This window comes from Dasypus novemcinctus, chromosome 10 (assembly GCF_030445035.2).
Source record: "Dasypus novemcinctus isolate mDasNov1 chromosome 10, mDasNov1.1.hap2, whole genome shotgun sequence".
In the NCBI taxonomy this organism is placed as follows: Eukaryota; Metazoa; Chordata; class Mammalia; order Cingulata; family Dasypodidae; genus Dasypus; species Dasypus novemcinctus.
This window is the reverse complement of record NC_080682.1, coordinates 103,286,901-103,306,426: the sequence shown is the minus strand read 5'-3', so window position 1 is coordinate 103,306,426 and position 19,526 is coordinate 103,286,901. Positions and strand designations below refer to the sequence as shown.

At 56.5% G+C, this 19,526-nt stretch overlaps 1 protein-coding gene and 2 long non-coding RNA genes across 7 annotated transcripts in view; 2 read left to right on the top strand and 1 right to left on the bottom strand.

Annotated features, from left to right (window-relative positions):
- The first annotated feature begins 2,244 nt into the window (after positions 1-2,244).
- LOC111761067 (uncharacterized) lies at positions 2,245-6,303 on the top strand. Its single transcript, XR_002794537.3, has 3 exons — positions 2,245-4,742; positions 4,985-5,191; positions 6,134-6,303. It is a non-coding gene; the product is annotated as an uncharacterized lncRNA (long non-coding RNA).
- A 936-nt stretch (positions 6,304-7,239) lies between these two features.
- Positions 7,240-15,009, bottom strand: LOC105744855 (uncharacterized). 4 transcript variants are annotated; one of them, XR_011649960.1, is made up of 5 exons: positions 12,905-15,009; positions 9,084-9,221; positions 8,400-8,547; positions 7,674-7,736; positions 7,240-7,593 (listed from the first exon to the last, which is right to left on the bottom strand). It is a non-coding gene; the product is annotated as an uncharacterized lncRNA (long non-coding RNA). The 4 variants fall into 4 exon arrangements; XR_011649962.1 differs by having other exon boundaries at positions 14,420-15,009; XR_011649961.1 differs by lacking the exon at positions 12,905-15,009 and adding an exon at positions 10,443-11,029.
- STARD10 (StAR related lipid transfer domain containing 10) overlaps positions 11,144-19,526 on the top strand; it is a 27,901-nt gene continuing 19,518 nt past the window's right edge. Inside the window, exons 1-2 of one of the 2 annotated variants that reach the window (XM_071218255.1) lie at positions 11,144-11,276; positions 15,434-15,756. In XM_071218255.1, coding sequence (XP_071074356.1) covers positions 15,550-15,756 — 207 coding nt within the window. In that variant the 5' untranslated portion in view covers positions 11,144-11,276; positions 15,434-15,549. Of the gene's footprint in view, positions 11,277-14,976; positions 15,109-15,433; positions 15,757-19,526 lie in introns of those variants that run through there. The other variant, XM_058305909.2, reaches the window with a different exon arrangement.

Sequence of the window (19,526 nt, the reverse complement as noted above, 5' to 3'; positions counted from 1 at the left end):
GGTCCACAAAAATAAAACTAGGCACAATTGGTGAAATACAAGTTAAAGTAGTAATGAGAGGTAATTTTCTGCTGAACAGATTGGCAAAAAATAAAGAAGTTGAATTATACTCAAAATTGGCAAGGGTATAGGGAAATAAAGTCCTTCATTCATGATGGTGAGTGTGTAAATTAGTTTAACTTTTTGGGAGGATAATTTGGTCATAATTGTTAAAAAATATAGGGGAGCAAATTAACTCAAATGGTTGAGCATCTGCTTCCCATGTATGAAGTCCTGGGTTTGATTCCCTGTGTCTCCTAAAAACAAAACATACAAACAAACAAATGAAAAAACCAACTCCGGGGATAGCTCAGTGGTTGAGTGCCAGCCTCCAACATACAAGGTCCAGGGTTCAATCCCTGGCCCTGGCACCTCAAAAAAAAGGTTTAATACGAATGCCAGCAGTCACAATCCAGTCTATGCCAGAATGGTCATTCTGTGCACCACAGTATATCTCCAAGAATCCAATGTAACAAAAAGAAGGAACTAGATCTGTGTGTCCTGATATGAAAATCTGTCTGAAATACTTCATGCTTCTTAAAATCCAAGAAGTTTATTTTTTGCATGTGTTTCCAATGTTTATATTTTGTTTCTACATGATAAGACAAATGGTTCAGGCTACTGCTTATAAGCAATTTTCCAGAAGTTATCCTGTGGTTTATCTTTATTTTGGGGACATGAAAGTCAAATGGGATATGATCATCACATCAACTTTTCCTCTCCCCTGACCATGGCTTTGCAGTCTTAGCGATATCCGGATGTGCTGTGTGCAGATTTTGCTCAGCACTGCCAAGAACCTGACTGCAGTCATCTTGAGGCAACTATACAGGTTTATTTTTATGCTTCTCATTAGTTTGTTGATTATGTCTATAACCAATGGCTTACCAAAGATTACACATTAAATAACAAAGGACTAAAAAATTAAAAAGTGTAACAGTGTTAACTGGTCAAAACCTCCCAGTTCATCTATAGCTAGTAGGGTCTTGGGATCCCTGACCTTCTCTGAAGTGTCACTCACTGTCACTGCTGGCAATTACTTTAAAGAGAAAACATGTTTGGGAAGGGGTGAACTAAAAGCATCCCCCTACCCCAACAAGGGGAGAAGCTTGCTGTTTGGGCATTATTCAATATCTGCTAATGTGAAAAATGCTTTGGGAAGGGAAGGTAATAACCCCTTTTTATTTTGTAAGAAATCAGACCAACGTTATGTGAATAACAAATTTCTTCAGTTGATGAAATCAGGGCAGAGATGGAATGGGTTATGGTGGCAAGAGAGTCTGTCACAGGAAGTTAAACCCTCCAGATGTTGAAGTGTTTGATTTCAGGAGTTTTAGAGAAAAAAACATTCCCAACCCAAGAGGAAGCTTCCACCCACAAGGTTCTTCTTCCCCACTTCACCTGCCCTCTCACCTCTGCCTCCCAGCAGAGACCAGACAGAGGAGAATGCCACTAGCTCAGTGAAGGAAAACAGCTGTGAAGTTTCTTAAGGCACCAGAAGGGAGAGAGGACTGGATGGGGTGGGGACACCAACAGAAAGGGCTTCTAGGCGGAGGACCGTGAGAGATCAGAAGGGGAAGATAGGTGGGACCTTCTCCGCAGTCCCCACCCTAAGGCCCTACCCTCTGTTGAAGGGTCAGGGACACGGGGGAGGGCAAATAAGGCCTGGTTTCTACCTGTTGGCCCCACCCACTCCCCAATTCCCTGTTCCTTCCAACTTTCTAACGTCACCAGATTTTGACTAGGTTCTTGAGTATGCTGCAGAAATGAATTTCAAGAGCACATTGGGGGAAGCAGATGTGGCTCAACTGATAGAGAGTCCATCTACCATATAGGAGGTTCAGGGTTCAAACCCAGGGCCTCCTGGCCCATCTGGTGGGCTGGCCCACACGCAGTGCTGCCTCACACAAGGAGTGTCATGCCATGCAGGGGTGCCCCCCGTGTAGGAGTGCCCCATGCACAAGGAGTGCACCCTGCAAGGAGAGCGGCCCCTTGCGAAAAAAGCGCTGCCCACACGAAGAGCTGATGCAGCAAGATGACACAACAAAAAGAGACACAGATTCTCGGTGCTGCCTGATGAGAATGCAAGCAGACACAGAAGAACACACAGCGAATGGACAGAGAGAGCAAACAATGGGGGGGGAGGGGCAGGAAGGGGAAAGAACTAAATAAAAATAAATCTTAAAAAAAAAGGAGCACTTCGGGTGAGTTAGGCCAGTAATTTATTCAGGCAGGAAGGGATGAGAAATGGGAGAAAATAACAGATCAGGGGCCCCAAGTAGAGAGAAAGGGGTTGAAAAGTGATAAAGAGGGTTGATTTACAGACTACAATTTTTCCCCTTACAGATTATAAATCCCCAGGTTTACTTGTGTAGTGATCCAAATGGGGCAGAAGGCAGCCAGCTTTGAGGTCCAGAGGTGAGAGAGAGCGACAGCACTCATTCGAGCCCCATGCTTGCGTTTTTGAACTATTATTCCACCCCTGTCTTAATGGCAGGGGAGGAGTTCCAGCTGTTTGCTGTTTTGATTGATTACCCCACCCATCATTCCCCACTGAGGGCCCAGTGATAAAGTCCTTGGGGAATATTTAGGGCTTCTCCTGGCATCCGGAAGTCTTTGTTCTGAATGGCAGAATCTTGGGGAGGGTCTTCTAGCGGCCATCTTGGGGGTTATTGATGTCCACGTGGACTCTCTGACAGGTTCCAGATCCATCTATTGATTCCCTATCTTACTAGCTGGCTTCACTAAAGCTGGGACAATGACCGATGTGAAAAACAGCTGACCCACCATGATGCAGTTTGAGGAAGGTGAGTGAAGAGATATGTGACCCAGGGGTGGGGGCACCCCCACCCATCCCATGGTCAGGACTGGTCAGCGCCTAGTTCTTACTTTGAACACAGCAATAAGGGGTGGTCGCCTTCCAACACCAAGTCAGCCAAACAAAGAGTTCAGTTTTGAACATACTGAGTTTAAGAAATCTGTGCACCAATCAAGGGGTAATGTCCTAGAGGCAGGAGAGAGCTGGAGGTTTGACAGTCATCAGCATATGGATGGAAGCCAATGAGTTCATCCAAAGAGAACATGCAGAGTGAAAAGCGTGCCGGTGATAATATCTGAAGGACACCAGTATTTCAGTGTGCCTTAGTCCAGTCAGCTGACAGCCACCAGGGACAAACTGCAGTACAACAGTCAGGTTTATCAACCCACTGCAATGAGGAAGAACACGTAGCAAAGGAACTGTGAGGCTTCTCAACAAACCCAAAACAACTAAGAGTTATTATAAAATTTGAGAGATGGGTGGAGATTTAGTGAAATTTAAAAGAAGCAATATTTTGATAGGCTCGAAACAAAGCAGATCTGCGTGTAAAGTGATCAACATCCAGTCTGGACAGCCAAGTGGACCCAGGGTCCCGTTTCTTTAGAAACAATGAAGTTGAGAACGTTATGTTCAGAAATCCCTCATCTGGAGCTCAGTTCTTGGGTTGTAAATCCAGTCTGTTTAGTTACTTAGATCCTCCGGCAAGAATGGGATGTTTCATTTTTATTGGTTACTGATAGTCCATGATTTTAGAAAACAAAGTTGCTCAGTAAGAAAGCAGTAGCCACTCAATTCAGGTGGTCGTTATGACACTTTACAGCTGCAGTATGTCCTTAGGAATAATAGTTCCTTCTAACTTTGCAGCTGGCTTCATGTGTGTCGGTTTCCAGCCTAATGAACAGCAGGGGAGATTTTTAAATAGGAACTAATTTTTAGGTTTCCAAGGGATAAACAGCGGATGAAGCATCCGCAAAGACGCTGCTCTGTTTCTATGGTAGCTACTGTGCAACTCGAACCCAAGCTCAGAGCACTTAGTCTACTTTGCTCACTTCCCAGTCGCCCCCAAGCCATCTCCCAACTTGCCCTGGTCCCTGCTTCTACGACTCTAGCTATTGGGCTTCTGGGAAATGAAGTTTTTTACAACATTCCGGCCCCAAGAAGGTCCTGGTCGTAAACCACAGCTCCCATGAGGCGGTGCGTGGGGGCGGGAATTCGCCGCGGCCGCCAGGTTGCGGTGTAGCCGAGCGGAGGTTGACGGCTGGGGTCCTGGGTGAGGAGCTGGCGACCATGCTGTGTCTCCTCCTGCCATTCTTCAGATCTCTGCCGCTCTGGAGCTGTGGAATTGCGTCACTCGAAGCAGGGCAGGCAGGGGTCCTGTGGAGCCGAGGTGACAGAGCAGCCACAACCACAAGGCAGCTTGCGGCCCCGCGGCGTTAGGCCGCCGGCAACCGCCCGAGGGCTTCCGGCCGGTACCTGGAGGGAAGCGCACGCGCAGATGGGGAGCCTCGCGGCCTCTGTAAACACCAGAGAGCGCCTGCGCAAACTGAGCTGCTCGGGGTCAACACGTGGGGGCGCCGTAGCGAAGATAACCGTAGTGAAGAGTAACGTAACGGTCCCGTCGTCTTTCTCTTGCACTTCCTTTATGAGTTGCAAAGCACCGTTTCCTTCAGTGTCCATCTTAATTCGACCCTCACAGCAGTCCTTTTACAAATGGGGTCTTTATAAAAGTCACCCAGCCAGAGTCCTAACATCACAGAGTGTCAAAGCCCAGGGACTGATCAGGATGCAAGGATCGCTGCCCACGCTCGCCTCTGATTTGCTTGCTGTGTTACATGTGACCATGGATAATTCTGTTCCCTTGCGGACCTAAACTTTCTCGTTCGTAAATGTGAGTAGGGAGTTGGGAAGATCAGATCCAGGTGTAAAAACTAAATTCCAAAGTGGTCTATAAAAGCAAAAGATTATTATAGTCAGGTGATTACAGATTGAGGGCTTGAATTGCTGAACTGAGAACCCCAAAAGGGGCAGAGGCTTGCCCCAGATTTCAGCAGTCTAAGCAAGCGTTAAAGCCAGCTGCTCCCGGCCTCCCCCCTTACATCTTTTATAGCTTTATATCTTTGTTGGATATAGGCTTAGAGAAGTCAGCTGTACGCTGAGGCCTGGAGGACTCCCATTCCCAGTACTTCTCTTACCCGACCTCAGCCTGATGGAGGAGGGCCCTGCTCTGTTGAGATGACTCCCAGTGGCAGGAATCTAGGGAGGATCTGGAGAATCCTGGAGAAAGAGAACAGTACTGCTGGAGCTGTACAGACCCTGCTTTTCAGGACAGTGGCCCAGGTAAGGGAAAGGGCGCAGGATGTCAGATGAGGGGGCAGACAGCCTCTGAATGGAAAGAAAGGGGAGGACATCCCACTCTATTGTTTTGTTTTGTTTTTAAAGATTTATTTTATTTTTCTCCTCTTCCCCCTCTCCAGTTGTCTGTTCTCTATGTCCATTTGCTGCGTGTTCTTCTTTGTCCGCTTCTGTTGTTGTCAGCAGCACGGGAATCTTGTGTTTCTTTTTGTTGCATCATCTTGCTGCGTCACTTCTCCGTGTGTGCTGTGCCATTCCTGGGCAGGCTGCGCTTTTTTTGCGCTGGGCTGCTCTCCTTATGGGGCACACTCCTTGCGTGTGGGGCTCCCCTACACGGGGGACACCCCTGCATGGCACGGCACTCCTTGTGCGCATCAGCACTACACATGGGCCAGCTCCACACGGGTCAAGGAGACCCAGGGTCTGAACCACAGACCTCCCATGTGTTAGATGGACGCCCTAACCACTGGGCCAAGTCTGCTTCCCCCCCCTCCCCACTCCAACTCTGTTTCTCAGCTAGTTGGTGGCTAGTGGCTGCTGGAGGTGAAACCTGGATTGGCCTGAGTGATGAGGGGAAGAAGTGGTTAAACTGTGTTGAGGCTGTGGGAGCCACTGCCCAGCCAGATGGAGCAGCAAAGTGGCACCATGGGCACACCATGCCATTCCCAGGTCCGCACAGCTGCTCACCAAGGAAGGGAACTTTTCTTTGTCCCTTGGAGGGGTGCAGCTGGGCTGTACCCTTTTGTTTCTCTCTGGAATGCTCTTAGAGGATCTGGAGATGGGTGGGGGAGACGTGGGAGACCCTGAGGTCTGGTGGCAGATAGGGCCTCCTTGGGCATGGCAAGGGCTTGTAAAATTTGAAATCCAAGATTCTCCCCCCTCCAAGTATCTAACTCTACAGGCCATCATTTATCATTTGTCTTTCAGGGGAAACTGAGGCTAAAGAAGAAAAAAGACTCTCTTAAGGACATTCAGAGAAATGGAGTAGGAATGGACTAGGAAAGGGAACTTTCCATTACATGGCAGTAATCAAACATCTTCATCAAGCATTTATTGTCTACTGTATACCTTTTAAAATAAAATTTTATTAAAATAGATCATTCAAACAAGACCATACATAAACAGTAAATATATAGTAAAAGTTGTGGATTTACAAAACAAGCATGATCATCATACAGGCCTCCCATACATCACCCCATCACCAACACCTTGCATTGTTGTGAAACATTTATTACAAACTATGACAGAACATCATCAAAATATTATTACTAACTGTAGCCCATATCTTAACATTTGGTACATTTCCCCCCCCCCAAGTCAATTATTAACACCCTGTATTAGAACTGTGCATTTGTTATATTAATAGTTCATGAGAGAACATTCTCGTCTCTGTTCTGTTAACCACAGTCCATCTTCCCCCACTGGATTTCCTGTGTTATACAGCCCCATAGTTTGTACAATCCATTCAGTGTGTACACTCAGTAACTCTCATGTTCATCACAGAGTTGTGCTGTCATCACCTAAGTCAATTTTAAAACATTTTCATTACTCCAAAAGGAAAAGTCCCGCCCCCGTATATCCCTATTGTTGTCTCTTAGAATTAACATAATACCTTCTTTGCCATTACTGCAAAAATATTACAATATTACTGTTAACTAGCAACCATAAGTTACGTTAGTTGTAATTTCCCATGTATCACCATATTAATGTATACTTCTTAGAGGAGCTACCTTGGGGATAGCAAAGTGAAGCCAGGATTGCAGTCACACCTAGTTTTAGACCAGCTCTCCCAGTTACTTAATGTTGGAACTTTGAGTCAGTCTTACTTGTCTATCAAGTGGGGGTGGTAAGCCTTACCCAAGGTGTTTGAAAGGTTTAACTATGAATTAAATGAATTAAGACCCGTTAAGTGCACAGAACAATGCCAGGCACATGGTAAGTACTCAGAAAACGTTAGCCATCATGGTTCCTCTTTTTTTTTTTTTAAAGATTTATTTATTTATTTATTCCCCCCCCCCCCCCCCCCCCCCCCCCCGGTTGTCTGTTCTCTGTGTCTATCTGCTGCGTCTTGTTTCTTTGTCCGCTTCTGTTGTCGTCAGCGGCACGGGAAGTGTGGGCGGCGCCATTCCTGGGCAGGCTGCACTTTCTTTCGCGCTGGGCGGCTCTCCTTTTGGGGCGCACTCCTTGCGCCTGAGGCTCCCCTACGCGGGGACTCCTTGCGTGCATCAGCACTGCCCATGGGCCAGCTGCACACAGGTCAAGGAGGCCTGGGGTTTGAACTGCGGACCTCCCATGTGGTAGATGGACGCCCTAACCACTGGGCCAAGTCCGATTCCCCCATGGTTCCTCTTGAACACAGGTCGAGGCAGGCCGCAGAGGGCGGTCTCCTAGAGTTAGGCAAAGGATGAGCTGCAGCACCCCCAGGTCTGCTTACCTCCCAGATACCACCATGCCCTGTCCCGGCTGCCTGCGTTCCTAGAAGTCGAGCAGGGTGCCCACATCCTCCTCCTCCTTCTCTGGCACTGGGAACCTGGCAGGAAAGAGAGGCTTTGAGCATTTACACTTTCACGTGTAAGTGATGCCCTTCTCTACAGCCCGAGGTCCAGAGTTAGCGTGGTTCTTGCCCAAAGCTGTGCCTTAGGGTCCTGGCTAACCACAACTGGACCTCAGGCTCTTGCCAGCCCCTTCGGAGCGTGGGATCACGCTTGCGCCTTCCTCCTCCAGGGCACAGGTCCATGCCTAGCCTGAGAGTCCTCTGAACCAAGCAGGGACGGGGGGTCAGCCGGCAGCAAGTCTGGGTGGGGGATGGGGGCCGACAATAATACCTCCCCCTGGCCCGCCCTGTGTGAGCGTGGAGGTCTGGCCTGGTGGTAATTTCTATTCTGGGCCAAACTTGCCTAGTGGAGGTCTGACTGAAAGCCCTGATTTTCAGAGGAGGAAAGAGTATTCCCGAGGGGCCAAGAACTCACCAAGAGCCCCACAGCAAGGGGCGGGGGGGGGGGCGGTGAGCCTGGCCCAGAATCAGGTCCCCTGACTTTAGGCCAGGCCTCTGGTCAACTGGGGAACTGGAGGGAGCAGGACTTTGCTCCACCTCCCCTTCCCCACTGCTCCCCCAGCCCTGCTCGGAGCTGCTCCTGGTGTGGCCGCCTGGGTGGGCCCTGGCTGGGGAGTCGGGGTAGGAGGCTGGACATACAATGTCGTCAGAGAGAAGCCTGGAGCTGACCGGGGCCAGTGGCGTTGGGGAGCTCTCCTCGGCGGGCGCGAGTGGCTGCTGCAGGATTCCAGGGCCTTCTTAATCAGTCTGAGGGCGCAGAGGATAAAAATACTGTGGGAGCACACTCCTGGAGGAGGAGAGCAAAGCAGATTCAGGGATGAGTCAGAGCCCAAGCCCTAAATTTAGAAGGTGCTAGAGGAGGCAGCCTCCCTGGGGGTGCACTGTGGAGATGCCTGGCGACCCACGGCAGCCGGGCCTCACAAGGGGCAGTGTGTCGTTGGCAGGAGTCCCCGCCCAGGGGCGCCCTGTGGGGGCTGAGCCTGCTCCACCCCTGTTCCAGGTGTCGATTTGGTCTCCAGAATGAACCCTGCCCCAGGTAGAGCTCTCAGCCCCAGGCCCAGACGGCGTGTCTAGCGGAGCCCCCCACCAGCCCCTCACGGGTCCTGGGAACCGGACCCCAGAGTGCGGCCTTCCTGCCGGGCACTGCCAGGCTCTGGCTGCCCTGCTGCTGTCCCGTGTCCAGCTGTCAGACCCCGAGGAGGCTCTGGGGACGCAAGGAGCTAACGCCCACTGAAGGAGGCCTTCCCCAGGGACCCATCCAGGGCTTTTGCAGCTGTGTGGAATGAGGGGTGCAGGAGAGGGACAAGGTGTCCTCGTGCTCACTTGTTTGACTCAGTCCTCCAGGCTCCAGGATAACCCAGGCTCGCTCTTTTCCTCCAGGTCAGAAGAGGGAGGCACTGCCTGCAGGCTGAGGAACAAGGATGTAGGACAGAGGCCCTGCGGTGGGGACAGATCTCAGGCCTGGGGGTAAGGAGACGCAGGAGACAGGAACTGTGGCAGCTGCTGCATTTACGGAGCACTCCCTGCGTGCCAGGCACTGCTGAGCACTCCAGGCGTAACCCACTCACTCCCCATCTTAGTGATGTCGTCCTATTAGTCCCCCCATTTTAGAAATGAGATGACTGGGGCACAGAGACGTGCAGTAACTTGTTCCAGGTTAAGAACTAAGAGGTTCTAGCCAGACAGCCTGGCCTGCTAGCTGGAGCCCTTGGCCCTTCCACTGGCCTGCTGAGCAGGTGGGGGGACTTACCCCATCTGTCCTGCCCCCGTCATCCTCTCCCAGAGCCCTGGGAGCTGCCTTCAGGGTCTTATTACCTGGGTGTACCCTGCCCAGGAAGGGGGTATCAGACAACAGCCCCCCTCCCCCTCCCACTAAGGACTCCACAATTTCCAGGTCCCTCTCACCTCTGCCCAATGGGCACCCCCACTTTGAAAGGAAGACAGCCCTGGAGAGGGGAGGGGCTGGCCCAAAGTGGGGCCACAGGGACTCCCTCTTCGGGTGGGCCCCAGCTCCAGGTGGCCGCCCACCCTCTGCGTGCTGGCACCGCCTGCTGCTGTCCACCGGGCACTGCCACTTGCAGGAACCCAGTTCGATTACCGGGTCGATACAGCGACCCAAAGCCCGCCAGAGTTTCCTGTCAGAGCTTCCTCATCAATCCACCTGACCCCGGGCCTTCCCCGCGCCTCTGGGGCCAGCATGGGTGGGGGTGGGGGGCGTCTGTGTGTGTCCTCGGGCAGGACGAGGCTGTCTGGACCTTCTGCCGTGCTGGGCAAGAGCTCTCCAGCCCTGGGACTGTCCCTCTTCCAGAAGCTCAAAACAGCGTCCTCTTTGGTTTCTTCTTTTTTTTCCATCTCAAAGCTGGGCCTTCAATGCCCTGACTCAGGGCAGCTTCTGCCTCCCTGGGGCTGGAGGGGCTTCTGGGGAGAGCTCAGGGTCACCCCTTGGGTGGTGGGAGGAGCCAGGGTGCCCACTCCCAAGCCTCTAGGCTATTATGGTTCTGGAGAAGAGGCTCCTCCGAGAGGCTCTGGCCTCTGGCTCGGGGAGCTCCGACGTGCCCAGGGACTCAGCCCGGCCCAGGTGCGAGGCCTTCACAGCCTGCCTACCCCCACCCAGGCGGCCACAGTCAGGATCACCAAGGGTGGGTGCAGTCCCTTGCTGGGCCTTCATTTCCTTTTTCTTACCTGTCAAGTCGGGGTAATGGTCCCAACCCGACCTTCCACCTAAGGTTGTTGTGAAGGTCAAACAGAACGCGTTCGGAAGGTTGTCACTCTGCTCTGGGGCCCCTGCACAGAGGGGCGTGCAGGGCCGTGTAGGGGGGTGTGGGCAGCTTGTACCCCACTGTTATCGGGGCTGGCGCGTGCTTTCCCGTGGTGCCCTGAGTGACTGGGTCCGCGGGGGCCTGGCACATGGTGGTGTGGTGCCTTGAGGCGCAAGGTTGATGTGGCAGTGCCGTGAGCGCAAGGTTGTCGGGTTTAGCAAACATTTGGGACATGCTTACACTAAAAAATGATGCTTTGTGTATCTGAAAGTCAACCTTAGCCACGTCCTGTATCTCGTCCAGCCATCCTGCTCCGGTGCTGGGCGTGTGTGTCCCTGGGAGGGCTGGCGGCGTGTGAGACCGAGAGGTGTGTGGTTGCGTGGACTGTGACAGGACGGCAGTGTGACGGTTTCTGGCCGTGACAGCGTCACCAGGAGGAGTGGCCACACGGGTGACCCTGCGCAACTCTGACTTTCCGTGCTCCCTGCGATTCTCGCAGCTCCCTCGGGGCGGGGTTGGGGCTGCTTACTCAGCAGCCGGCAGGTGTATGAGACCCACCCTGGGCAAACACTGATGTCCGGCTCCCGGTGGGACTGAGTCAGAGCGCCTGGTGCTACCCACTGTCCGGCTGCAAAGGGACACGGCCCTCTCAAGGCCAGGCCAGGCCTGGGAGCCTCAGGGGGCTCGGTCCTGGCTCTCCCGGGGAAGCCTCTGGAACCCCCTCTCCACGCTGCTGCCTCCTGATGACATCACACAGGTCACCGCTCCGTCTTCTAGAACAGTGTCCCCAGGCCAGTCCCTCCTTGCCTGGGCAACCTGGGAATTGACTCCACTCAAGCTGGCAGGCAGGGTGACCCTTGAGGAGGGGGTGGGGGGAGAAGGGGCGGGGGGGGCGCCTTCTCGTCTCCCAGAGGGGAGGGCACGGCAGCCAGCCAGCTGTCTGACTAGATGGTGAGTAGGGGTGGGCCCCCTTTGCCCCCTACACCCAGGAGCAAGTCACGGCTTGGGGGCCCTCATCGTCCAGAACATTGGGCAGGGTGGGGGCGCTGGGGGCCTTGCGGGGGAGGCCGTCGAGGCAGTGCTGGATCTTGAGGTACCCACAGACGAGTGGAGGGGGTGGTGGAGGCCGGGGTCCGGGGCTCTTCTCTCAGCTCTGTCCCTGCTTGCTGGCTTCGCTCCTGCTGCTCTGTAGTAAGGAGTGGGGCCCGCTGACCTCTGTCTTAGGGCACGCGGTGGGGGTGCTGAGGACCAGGTCGTCGTGGCTCCAGGCGGGTGCCCTGGCCCTGCCCTGACGGGGCATTGAGCACAGCCTGCCACGAGTTGCTCCAAACAGCCCCTTGCCCCCATTCTTGGACTCACAGTCCTGAGGTCCCAGAGCCCCGTGTGGGCTGGGACTTGCCGTGGGATTCAGCGGCGTCCCCACGGCCACAGCTGCTCTCTCTCTGCGGGGCACGTGCAAACCCCAGCCTAATGAGTGCTGCTCACATCCCCAGGACGCGTCTCAGTTTGCTAAGCACCTTCTCAGCCTCAGTCTCACCTGCCACACACTCTGTCTCCTGCTCCGTGATGCCTCATTCTGGAGATGGGACCCAGAGGGAGCCAGACCTGCCCTCGGTGGGGAGGGGGGGCACAGACAGGCACCTCTGTCCTCTTCCTGAGGAGGGGTGCTGGGGCTGGGACAGGGGGTTGCAGCGGGCAGAGCAGGGGTCACCTTTGCCAACTTTTCCCACTGTTTAAATCTTTCATGAGACTCTTACCTACGATCATGTCAAGATGCTACCTAAACACCTTCGGTCGAAAACGTGCCGTTTTTGGGCAGCATATTCTTCCCTTCCCCCTCCCTCCAGTTATATTTTTGGATACTGATATGGAGGTGAAACTGATGCGTGTACAACTCTTTCCATTGCAGCAATTCTTAGAGAGGAGTAGGTATTATTATTCCAGATGAGGAAATTGAGGCTTAGATAGAGCATGTCACCTGCCCTTGGTCACACAGCTAGGAAGTGGTGGGGCCAGCCTTTGAATCCCAGGTCCACAGGCCTTTTGAACTGCGGGGCTGTGGGAAGCAGGGGTGGCAGACTCCTAGGATTCTTTCCAGACTCCTCCTGTGAATGCCCCCCCTCCTGGGCTGGCTCTTCTGCCCCTGAGCAGACAGGACCCTTCTCTGGGTGTTTTGAAACAATATGAATCTGCTTTGATCTCATCCTATTGGGCCTGGATCATGAGCTCCCCTAAATTCCTGGGGGGCCCTAAAAGGGCAAGTCAGTGATGAGTAGGGTAGGGGTTGATGCCTTCTGCCCACCCACTGGCCAGCCCGCCTGGCTGAACCCAAGACCCAGGACAAACCAGACATGGCCACCCAAGTACAGGTACCCGATCACCCACCTTGTCCGGCCCAGGACCCAGAGGCTTCATTCCGGGTTCATTTGAGCTTGAACGTGGCAGAAGCTGAGTCAAGGCTTGGTTCCTACCATCCTGCCTCCGGCTTTGTGTAGAGTCCCCTCCTCAGACCCGCTGTCAGTCTGCTGGCTCTGCTACCCCCGGCTGTCACCCCGGCCTTACCTCTTTTACCCCAACTGGGTGTGGCCATGAGGAATTTTACTGGCCTGGCACCTGCTCTCCTAGATACCGTGCTACTGGGACCCTAAGCAGGCGGCAGCCGCCAGGTTAGTGCTCTCATTTCCTTTCCTCACAGAAGCTACGGTTCACAAAGCAGGCCCTGGGTGCCCCCTGCTCAGCCTCCCACCAGCCTGGGAACGAGGGTGTCAGAAAAAACAACCGAGGCCACATCCATAGCGGACATGGGGCAGAAACAGGGGAGCTGGATGCCGAGAGCCCGAGCCTTGGCCTCCTGAGCCCAGAGCCAGCCCCTGCACTCCCCAGATCCTTACAGAGTGTGGGTTAGGAGCGGCAGGGGCGATTGTCTGACTCTGCCCCTGCTCTGCAGACTGGAGCCCAGGAGATCTAAGGTCCTGAGGTCGTCAGGAGGGCCTCGTGGGGACCTGCAACTCATTTTACAGAATTCACTTTGCAGAATGCCCCTGGGGGTCGCTTGCCAACACAGCTCCCTGTTCACCCCCACGCATTTTTAAAACTGGGCCTGATTCACAAACATCTCAGAGCCCTGAGCACTTCAGGAAGAAACACCTCTATTTGTGAACCCATCACAACGCGTCTCCCTTTTAGCGCCTTTAAGAAAAGCTGTACCCTCCCAGAGCTCTAGGAGGCTGAGGCTAGTATTTCCTTGGGTTCTAAGTTCTGATCATCCCTCATTCTATGGAAAACTTAGGCCCAGGGAGGACAGGGGCAGCCAGAGCAGAGAAGGCCCTGTGGACTGGGAGGAGGCTGGCACCTGGGTCCTCGGCAGGATAGCCTTGTACTTGCCGTGTGACCTAGACAAGCGGTGGGCACTTGCCGGGTTAGCTGCCCGCAAGGGGAGATGCCCAGGGGTCCTCCCTGTCTCCCTGTGGTCCCAGGCCAACCTCTGAGAGGTTGGCAGGCATCTCAGCAGGGGCGAGTGAATGCTCAGCCTTGGCGCCTCCGCCACTCTCTTACTAGCCCGGCCTCCAAAGTTGAGGAACTGGCCTCAGGTCACGCGGTGGCTGTGGCAGAGCTGGCACTAGGACCCAGGGGGCAGGGGGCAGCCTCCCTGCCTGCAAGGGGAGGCTGGGGTGTTGGTGGCAGGACTCCTCTTCCCCTGGCTCTGCCTGGGGAGGGACAGGGGAGCCCCAGTGCTCTGGGGCCAGATGAATGGAGAGCCTAGGGCAGTCCGTGGCGGAAGCCTGTGTGTGCATTCTGGGGGAGGTGGATAGGGCACAGGTTAGAGCTCCCAGCCGGCGGGAGTGAGGCTGAGAGGGAATTTTGCACAGGACCCGCCGGCCTGTGAACCTTGAGGCTTACGGGTTGGATCGGCTTCCGGCTGGCTTTGCAGACCTCTCGGGGTGTAGGGTTGGGGGGGTGTGTGGGCGTGGTGCGCCTCCAGGTAAGTGGGAGATCCGAGCCGAGGACTGGCCTGAGTTGCTGTGTGGCTATCTTCCCAGCGAGTTGGTCTCTCGATTATTTGGGGGTGTGCCAATCACGGGTCCTTGGAGTTGGGGGGCGGGTCTCCGGGTGTTTCGGGGACGGCGTGCCTGTGTGTAAGTAGGTTGTTGCAGAGGTGTGTACCTGTGAGTAGGGGGGGCGGTGGAGAGAAGGGGCTCACAAGGAACTTCAGAATCCCTCACTCAGCGCCAACTCTCCCCTCCCCGCCGAGCCCTCCCCTCCCCGCCCCCACCCCTGAAGGAGGGCGGGTGGCTCCAGGCCGGGGCCTGGCCGGGCCGGCGGGGGCGGGCGCTAGGACCCTGCGGGGCGGGGCCGGGCCCCGAGCGCCGCCGGCTTCACCTCCGCAGCCTGGAAAACAGCGGCGGCAGCGGGGCCCCGAGCCCCGCGTCGAGCCCCGAGCGAGGGAGGCCGGGAGGGCGGGGGCGCGCGGGGCGCGGGGCGCGGGGCGGGGCCGGGCGCGGCACCCGCTGCTCCTCCCCGCGGAGCCCCGCGCGGCCCCCGGTCGCCCCGGCAGCAGCGCCGGCGGCCCCGCGGAGCGGCGCGCACAGGTGAGGGTCCCGGCCCGCGCCCCCCGCCCCGCGCGCAGCCCGCGCCGCCGCCGACTTAGTTGAGCGGGTCGGGCCCCCGCGCCGCCCGCCACCTCGGATCCCGGCCCTCGGCCCCGCGCCGACGGGCTCGCCGGCCCCGCGCCCCGCGCGCAGCGCTCGCCCCTCGGCGGGGAGGTCCCGGGTGGCCCCCGGAGGCCGGCGCGCGGGGCCGCGCCGCGCCTGGCCGCCCCTCTCCTGGGGCCAGCTCCTGCCCCCCGCGCAGGACCCCGGCAGCCCCTCCCGCGCCCCCGGCGCCCTGACTCCCGTCCCCAAACCGGTCTTGCAGGTCCCGGGAAGGTGGCGTCAGCATCTGCAGCCGCGTCGACGACGTTGTCGGAGCCTCGGCGGAGGACCCAGGAGAGCCGGGCTAGGACCAGGGCCCTGGGCCTCCCCGCACTCCCCATGGAGAAGCCAGCCACCTCGCCGGAGTCCCATGGGCCTCGGCCGGTCCTGGGTCGCGACAGCGTCCAGGTGCCCGACGACCAGGACTTCCGCAGCTTCCGGTCCGAGTGCGAGGCAGAGGTGGGCTGGAACCTGACCTACAGCAAGGCCGGCGTGTCCGTGTGGGTGCAGGCTGTGGAGGTGGACCGGACCCTGCACAAGATCAAGGTAGGGTTGCTTGGCCATCGGTGCTGCTTCCTGTCCTTGCGCAGGGCGGTGGACACCTGGCTCCAGATCTGGCTCCAGAAGGAGCCTCCTGCCAGGTGCCAGGAGGCGGCACAGCCTGCTGGGCCAAGCCCCCATCTCACAGATGGGCCCACTGAGGATGCCACTCACTGTGGCTTGCTCAGCCATCACCCCTGCCTGCGCCAGGGAGGTGGGTGGCCCCGGGGGGAGAGTGGCCTCCCTCAGGGACCCCTCTGACCTGGAGGCCTTCACCTGGTCCTTGACGTGAGTATCCCAGAAGGAGATTGGGCCTTTCCCTCCCTAAGCCCTGGTCTTCCCAGCCTGAGCTGGGTCTCTCCCCGCCCTTGCACCCTTGTGTGCCGGAGACCTGATTCTTTCCTGTTCTTCCTCCTTCCCTCTCCAGCTGCGGGAAGGGATCAGACGGCTCTGCCTTGCACAGGGCCTGGCGGGGGTACAGAGGAGGCAGGGGCTCTGGGGTCCAGGAGGCCAGCAAAGAGGCAGTTGCGGACACGTGGGCCCCCTGGTAGCCCCAACCCGCCCCTCCTCACAGCCCCACGAGTCTCCTCTTCTCTTTGCCGTGACAGGGCAGGTTTGGGGCCCCATGAACCCACCTCCATTGGGGGCCTGGATGGGGCAGAGACTGGGGGAGACTCTGCTCTAAGGGCCTCAGTAAATGCCCACAACACAACTGGCTTTGCTGCAGGTGCCACATTTTGAGGGTGAGCAGGTCTCTCTGTAGTGGGGTCTGGGCAGTAGGCTATGCCCTTCGCCTCTCTCTCCCTTGCCTTCTCCCTCCTGCAGTCCTCATGCTCATTTGAAGGAGTGTGTTCCTGTTGCAAGGCGCAGGGCACCCGACTCGAGAACAGCCCCCTTTCCCCAGCACTGTTCTCTGTCCCCTGCTGCCTGACACCTGGTCTCAGAACTACCTCAGGCATCTTGGCCACATACCAGGGTCTGAGGCATCTGACCTTTCTCCTCTGATCCTGTGGCTTTCTGCCTGATTCTGTCGTGGTCATTTACAGCTTTGTCCACCTATCCCTCTTCCCTTCTCCTCTGTGGTTCTCTGCTGCGCCCCGGCCGTCTGACCGTCTTTCTCCCTGGGTTTCTGTGTGTTTCTCCCGCCTGGGTCTCCCCGTCCTAGCCCCCACACCTCACAGGGTCCAGAACTGTGTCTGAGGCTGAGGAGCAGGGAAGGGGAGGACAGGAGGTATGTCCCAACTTGGTGCTCATTGAGGGCAGGCATCGGTCCCTCTCTGTGCCTCCAGCTTCCAACACAGAGCCTTCGACAGAGCAGGGATGTTGGCTGAATGAGTGATAGAAGGAAGGAAGGAAGGAAGAAATAAAGGAAAGCCTGACTGTGACCTGGGAAAGGCTGAAGGCCAGCGGGCACAGGACGGTGGGAAGCGGTCGTTTCCCCCAGTGAGCTGGCTCTCTGGAAGGGAGGGGAGGGGAAGGTCTGAACGGGTCTAGTACCCCCACCCTCTTTGTCAACAGGACAGAGCTGCCTCCTCCATCTGGCTTGGTTAATGAATAAACCCAGCCAAGGCTAGAGTCGTCAGGTCTGGGGGTCAGGCTGCCACAACAGAACCCTCGTGGCTAGATCGAACTTGTCAGGTGGCCTTCCTTGGGGGTGGGGGAGACTTAGAAAACCTGGGGTGTTGAAGGCTTGTGGGCAGGGCATACACTCTCTCTGCCAGCCAGGGCCATGACCTTCCTTCCCTCTCAGACTGAGTGGATGTGGGAGATGCCAAAGGGCCCTTTTCCATCCTTGTTTCATATCCCACGCCCCTGGGGTGCAAGTGAGGCCACTGAGGCCCAGAGAGGAGCAGGGGCCAGCCCAGGGTCACACAGCAAAGTCCCAGCCGAGGCAGGCCTGGAGCCCAGATCTCCAGCCTCCCTGTCTAGCCCTCTCTGTCTTGTCTTCTCACTGCTGCTCCCCAGCTCTGCCCCACATAGTGGAGAGAGGCTTGGGGAACAGGGGATAAGCAGAGCTAGGGTCCAGGGAGGAGGCTGGAACTTTGGTTATGGGCATCCTGAGGGACCAGCCCCCCAATCCTGATCCTCCCAGCGTAGCCTGGTGGAGCTCTGGGAGATGGGCCTCGGAATTCCCGGTCCTCAAGATTCCAGGATTTCCAGGCTCCATGCAGCTAATCCCATTTGATGGGAGCCCCTGCCCTGGGCCAAGCGTTTTATCCTCAGGTCAGTCTTAAGCAGATGTAGGCTTGTCTCCACGTTATAAAAACAAAAACAAAAACCAAGAAAAAACAGGCTGAGGGAGGTGATCTTACTTGTCTGGGGTCATGCCACAGCTGAGGTGGAGTGGAGCCCAGGTCAGTCTGGTTCCAGAGCCCCTGTCCCTCTGTGCACAGGCCGTCATTAGTCAGCATTATGGCATTTGCCTTCATCAATAACTCTTTGAAGGACATGGGGTTCCCATCGTCCCATCCTTGTTTGATGAAAAAGCTGAGGCCCAGAAAGGGGAGTGGCCTGCCAAGGTCACATAGCAGGTGTGCAGCCAGAGAACCCAGGGGTGATTGGCTCAACCACAGGTGTTGGTGAGTTGCTCCCCTCCGGCCCGCCTCTCTCCTGCCCCAGCCTGCTCTGGGCCTGCCCCCTAGCTGGGGGAGCAGCTGCTCCCTGGACATTTTTGTGCATGTGGCCCCAGGGAGGGAAGTAGAATTCCTCCTGGCTCTCTGGTTGAGTCCCTCCTTATCTCCCTTCCCCCAGTCATATCTTCTACCTGTCACTGTGGCCCGAGGTCCCTGGAAGCCACTGTGGCTCTGGGCCCAGCAGTCAAGCCCAGGACAAAGGGAAGGGGCCATCGGAGGCCACGTGCACCCTTTCCCTCCCTCCTGGCCCTTTGCCTGGCCTGGCCGTAGGCCTGCTCTGGGTGCTGGGAAGAGACAGACAGGCACAGCCTGCTAGGAGCTCATGTCCTGTCCCAGAGGCAGACTTTGCACACGGATTCCGGGTTCAAGGCCAGAGGGCAGCTTGGAACCTAGGTCAGGCCAGGCTTCTCTCAGGCTTCTGTCATGTGGTGAGAAAAGAAGAACCGGAAGGTCTGTCATTCAGCCAGCGGCTGGGGAAGAGGCTGGGGTCCTGTCCTGGCTCTAGATCCTCTTGTTGTGCATGACCTTGGTCACATCCTTGCCCCTCTCGGAGATGTTTCTCCATGGGTGTGATGGGGGCTCCACGAGCCTCTAAACACAGCACCTGTGCTGGGGCCATGAGCGAGAGGTGAGGAGCTGGGGAGAAAGAGAGCAGGAGACGGCCTGCCTCTCTAGCCCTGCACACCGTGTGCTCAGGTTCTCCTAGGCCTCCTGCAAGCCCAGCCCTGTGCGTGCCCAGCCTGGGTGAGGCAGGCGGCCTGGACCCTGCTCACAGTCCAGAGAAGACTGCCAGTTCCAGGTGACCCCCAGCTCAGAGCCTGCCACGTGGGGGCGGGGAGCAGGATGTTCACAGGCAGCCCCTGGGGGCAGGTCTCTTGGGGGAGTGTGGCTGAGAACCTGAGGTTCCTCTTGCCACAGGAAGCTGGGCAGTGGCGACTTGTCTTCTCTGACTTCCTGTCCTGCAGCTCCTCCTTTTCCCCTTTGAAGAAAACTCCTGCAGCCCCTACCTGCCCCGCCTCACTGTCCACCTGCCCCCACACCTCTGGTCCTAAGCTCTCAGGCCGATGCTCAGGTCTGGCGAAGGTGAGGGGCGCCTACCAGATGCCAGGTGCTTTCTGTGTGTCCTCTCACTGAGTCTGTGGG